Consider the following 4,014-nt stretch of genomic DNA (forward strand, 5'->3'; position numbering starts at 1 on the left):
GGGGGGGGGGGAAGGAGGTGGGGATCGGAGCTGTTCCGGGGGGAAGGGTGCGGGGCTCGAGGCGCTTTATATGGGGCGGAGGTGGACCTGGAATTGCTGGGGAGGGCTGGGGGGGGGATTGGAGGCTGGGGTGGGATGGGGGGTACCGGGGATGGTTGTACAGGGGGTGGGATGGGGTGCAGGGAGTGGGGTATACGGGATGGGATACAGGGAATGGGGGGTGCAGGGGTGGGATGAGGTGCAGGGGGTGGGAATGGAAGTGGTATAGGAGTTGGAAATACAGGGGGCGAGATGGGGTTGCAGGGGATGGGGTTGCAGGGGGTGGGGTGCAGGGAGTGGGGTACAGGGGATGGGATGGGGTTGCAGTGGGTGGGTTGCAGGGGATGGGATGGGGTACAGGGGATGGGGAGCAGGGGATGCGCCCTAAGGATCGGCTGGGGGCCGGGGCCGCGCTCCCCCCTTACCTCGCACCAGGATCCGGCGGCAGTAATCCGCTTCTCCTCCCCCGGACTGGCTGTCGCTCTCCGGGATGCACTCCTGGGACGAGCCGGGGCTGGCCGCCGAGGTCCCCGGGACGTCCTTGAGTCCGAGTCCGCCGCCGCCTCCCCGCAGCGCGGTCTCCAGCTCCCCCCGGGCGCCGCTCTTCCCCCGGGCTCGCTCCGGCGCGCCCGGCTCCCCCAGCAGCAGGGGGCTTCTGCCGGCCGGGGCCCCGCCATCGCTCATGCCTGTGGCCGCCGCGGAGGGATCAAACATCAAGAGACAGAGAGCGGGGCGCGGGGGGGGTGGGGGGCAGCTGTCTTCCTGCCCCCCAGACCAGTCGGGGATCAGCGCCCTGGCGCCGGCCGGCGGCAGCCCCGGGGTGCAGCTAAGGAGCCCTCCTCCAGGGCGAGCACCATGGTCGGGAAGACCCAGCGAGGTCCCCCCCCCCACCCTCCCCGGTTCCCTCCTGGCTCTCTCTCGCCCTACTCACGGAGCCTTTCCCCCCGGGCTGCGGGGCAGGCTCGATCCATTTAAACAGCCCCTTCTCCGGCCCCCCCTTCTCCTCCCCCCCTCCAGGGAAAAAAAGCCCCCAAACCAAATTTCAATGGAGGAGTCAAGAAATGCCGGTGCCCGCCGGGCGCCTGGGGCAGAGGCGGGTGGGGGGGGAAAGAGTTAAAAACTTTGACAGTCCCGGTCCTTTCTCACGTACCCCCCTCCTCCCCCCCCCAGCACCCCTCTTCCTGGCAAACTTCAAGAGCAGAGCCTGCCTCCTGCGCGGACCTCTCCTTCCGTGTCTCTCTCTGATGAGCAAAAAACCGAGGAGCGAGGCAGTGTCTGGCCAAGCCCTGCCTTCACAGCTCTGCCAGCCAGGCGGGTCCGCCGTTCGCAGCTGATTCGCGTGCCCCCAGATCGATCCTGCTTCGGGAATGGGGGTGGATTGGGGGGGGGTTGGGAAAGGGGAGGGAGTGAGGGAAGGGGGGGTTAATTAAAAGAGTCCGGGATATTTTTCAGACGCCCCCCTCCTCTTCTCCATCTCTCAGCCCCCGGCCGATAAAGCCAAGAAGAACCAATCATCCGCGTTAATCGAAGGAACAGGGAAGTCCTCGTCTACCTGCGGCTCGCAGCCGCCTGAAGGGGCCGGCCGGCTCTCTCCGGGGAAGCAGGAGAGTGAGCCGGGCGAGGGACGGGAGTCAAGAAGCAGTTTGAAATTGACTGCTTGCCACACACGTAATTTCCTGCCGCAGCCTCCCTGGCTATTGATTGGCAAACAAAGAGTCGCTGTGCTTTGCCCCCCTCGGCAGGCGAACCCCCTTCGGCTCCTTTCCGAGGGAGCGGGGCAGGGCCTGGCTATAAAAGCCCAGGGCCCACGGGGCATTTTCCAGGGGTTATTTTGGGAGGACGAGCAACAAAAGGCCACGGGTTGGTCAGTTACTTAACTGGGTACTTCCCGGGCCGCTAGCCCCGGTTGCAGACAGGCGCTCAGTCCGGGGGGAGGCGGACAGAGCCTTGGCGAGCCTGGGGTCCCAGATTCCTGAACGATTTTCCCACCGCCGAGCAGCAAACAAACTAACACATACACTGGTGTGGGCTGCGTTGGAAAACAGACCCATCTCTTTAGTTTTATAAGCACACTTTGTTTAAAAAAAAGGTATGTGATCGGGGTATTCTTTTTTGTGGGGTTGTTTGATTGGATTTTGCATATAGACTATTATAGAATTGCCCTTCTCTCTCCCCCCCCCCCCGGACAGAGTACCCTCTCCCCCCGTCGCTGATCCAAGCGGGCAATAGATTGCCCCTCTCGTAAGGGGAGTATTTTTGGTAAATGTTTGTGATTGTGGTGAATTGAGCCCGCCTCGTGCGGACACGCCAGAGTGATTCCTGGAGTTGTCAATTCCCCTCTTCAGATCTGGTCACGGAGTGCTACAGAAAACCCCGGCTCTGCATAGGGCCATGTTCTCCTCTCCTTAGAGTTCATTTCTCCATTTTGGGGGGCTCCCGATGCCTTTATTATTGAACGTAGACGTGGGGGCGATTAGCCTCCGGAGCCCGGGAGTTAGAACAACACAGAGAAGGTTTTTTTATTTGCAATCACAGATGTTCATTTGCCGAGACACAATGGCTTTCTGCCGCTGCTCCGGTTGGAAGTTCGACCCCTCAGTCTATCCTGGGTCCCCCCTGTTTATACACCAGCGAGTTCTTCACAATGCTGGGGGCGGAATGGCCGAAAGGGACAGTATATCGCAGCCCAGCTGAGATTTTAGTTCATCAAGGGGCTAAGAGTTTCCCAGCCTGCCTTCATTTTCTGTATAGTCCCACCGACTTCTCAGAAATACTCCAGCAACTCCTATAAACGACCAAGTGAAATTGACCTCCAGAGCTTGAATAGTTCTGATCGGGTGCCTGATTGATTCTTGTCACCCTGCGATCATTTCGAAACTTTGCTCTAACGTACTTTTGATGGTTCCAAAATGTTCATCAATTCAATCAACTTGGGTTGCACAGCGCGCTAGTCCTAACGTTTATATAGACCACAGAAAAAAGAACGTCGAAATGATCTCAGACAATGACCAGGTTTTATTCGAAACAAAATCGAATAGCCAAGATGCGTCTTCTCTTATAAATTCTACACCATCCAGCACATTTCTGCAGCTTGACGCAAAACAAATCAGTTCCCAAATACTGACCGTACAACTTCCCCTAAACTGCCTATTTCCCCCCTTTGAGGTCAGGTTAGATTGGTGCAAATCTGGAATAGTCTCGTTGATTTACACCGCTATAACTGATCGCAGAATCCGTTTTATTACTGGGTTCCTAGGTGTTTCTTTCAATTGTTTGTTACAGCCATTTCAGAGTCTTAGTGAAAGTAAAGGCGTGGACACTGTACATGATTCTGATTGAGTTATTTTGTAAAGGAAGAGCTGCGTTCATTGGCATTTTAAGATCATGCAAAATACACTGGAAATTCAGAAGCAATTTTTTCTTTTAACTCACCCTCCTTGTTTTTTTCCCCTTCCTTTTTCTTTCCTTACATAATCAAGTAAACTTTAAATCCAAGACGCTGAACTGCGCAATTTAATTTGGGAAAGCCTCAAAATCGAAGTGATTTCGGTTACAATTCCTCAGGATAAAACAAACAAACCTGCTTTTAACCCCATTGGCAACTGACTGACAGCTCTTCTCTCGCCACCCCCAAGCTAGGAACCTTTGGGAGGGTTACAATGAAATTTACACCGCCTTTCTTTGAAACTTCACAGACGGCGTCTTTTGCTTAACTGGTGCCAGAACTTGCGACGCAAAAGAATAACCTGGTTGATTTGGCTATTTTTTTGTGTGAGAGGGCGGTGTGTATGATGGGGTGGACATGGATTTGACTGGAATACAGATAGAGATATAATTTAAATCCGAGCTGTACCATTTCCCGCGTTAATTCCCGGGATAGAGTTCTTGTGGGAATCACCCGGATAAATAAGATCCTCTGGTCTTAAATATAGATAGATAGATAGATAGATAGATAGATAGATAGATAGATAGATA

General features: G+C 55.1%; 1 protein-coding gene across 1 annotated transcript in view; it reads right to left on the reverse strand.

Moving 5' to 3' along the window:
- Positions 1-723, reverse strand: part of VAX2 (ventral anterior homeobox 2) — a 54,690-nt gene extending 53,967 nt beyond the window's left edge. Inside the window, exon 1 of the mRNA XM_026659555.2 lies at positions 465-723. Coding sequence (XP_026515340.2) covers positions 465-723 — 259 coding nt within the window. The remainder of the gene's footprint in view (positions 1-464) is intronic.
- Positions 724-4,014: the final 3,291 nt, after the last annotated feature.

Source organism: Terrapene carolina, unplaced genomic scaffold (genome assembly GCF_002925995.2).
Source record: "Terrapene carolina triunguis isolate 2854851 unplaced genomic scaffold, T_m_triunguis-2.0 Scaffold633, whole genome shotgun sequence".
NCBI classification, from domain to species: domain Eukaryota; kingdom Metazoa; phylum Chordata; order Testudines; family Emydidae; genus Terrapene; species Terrapene triunguis.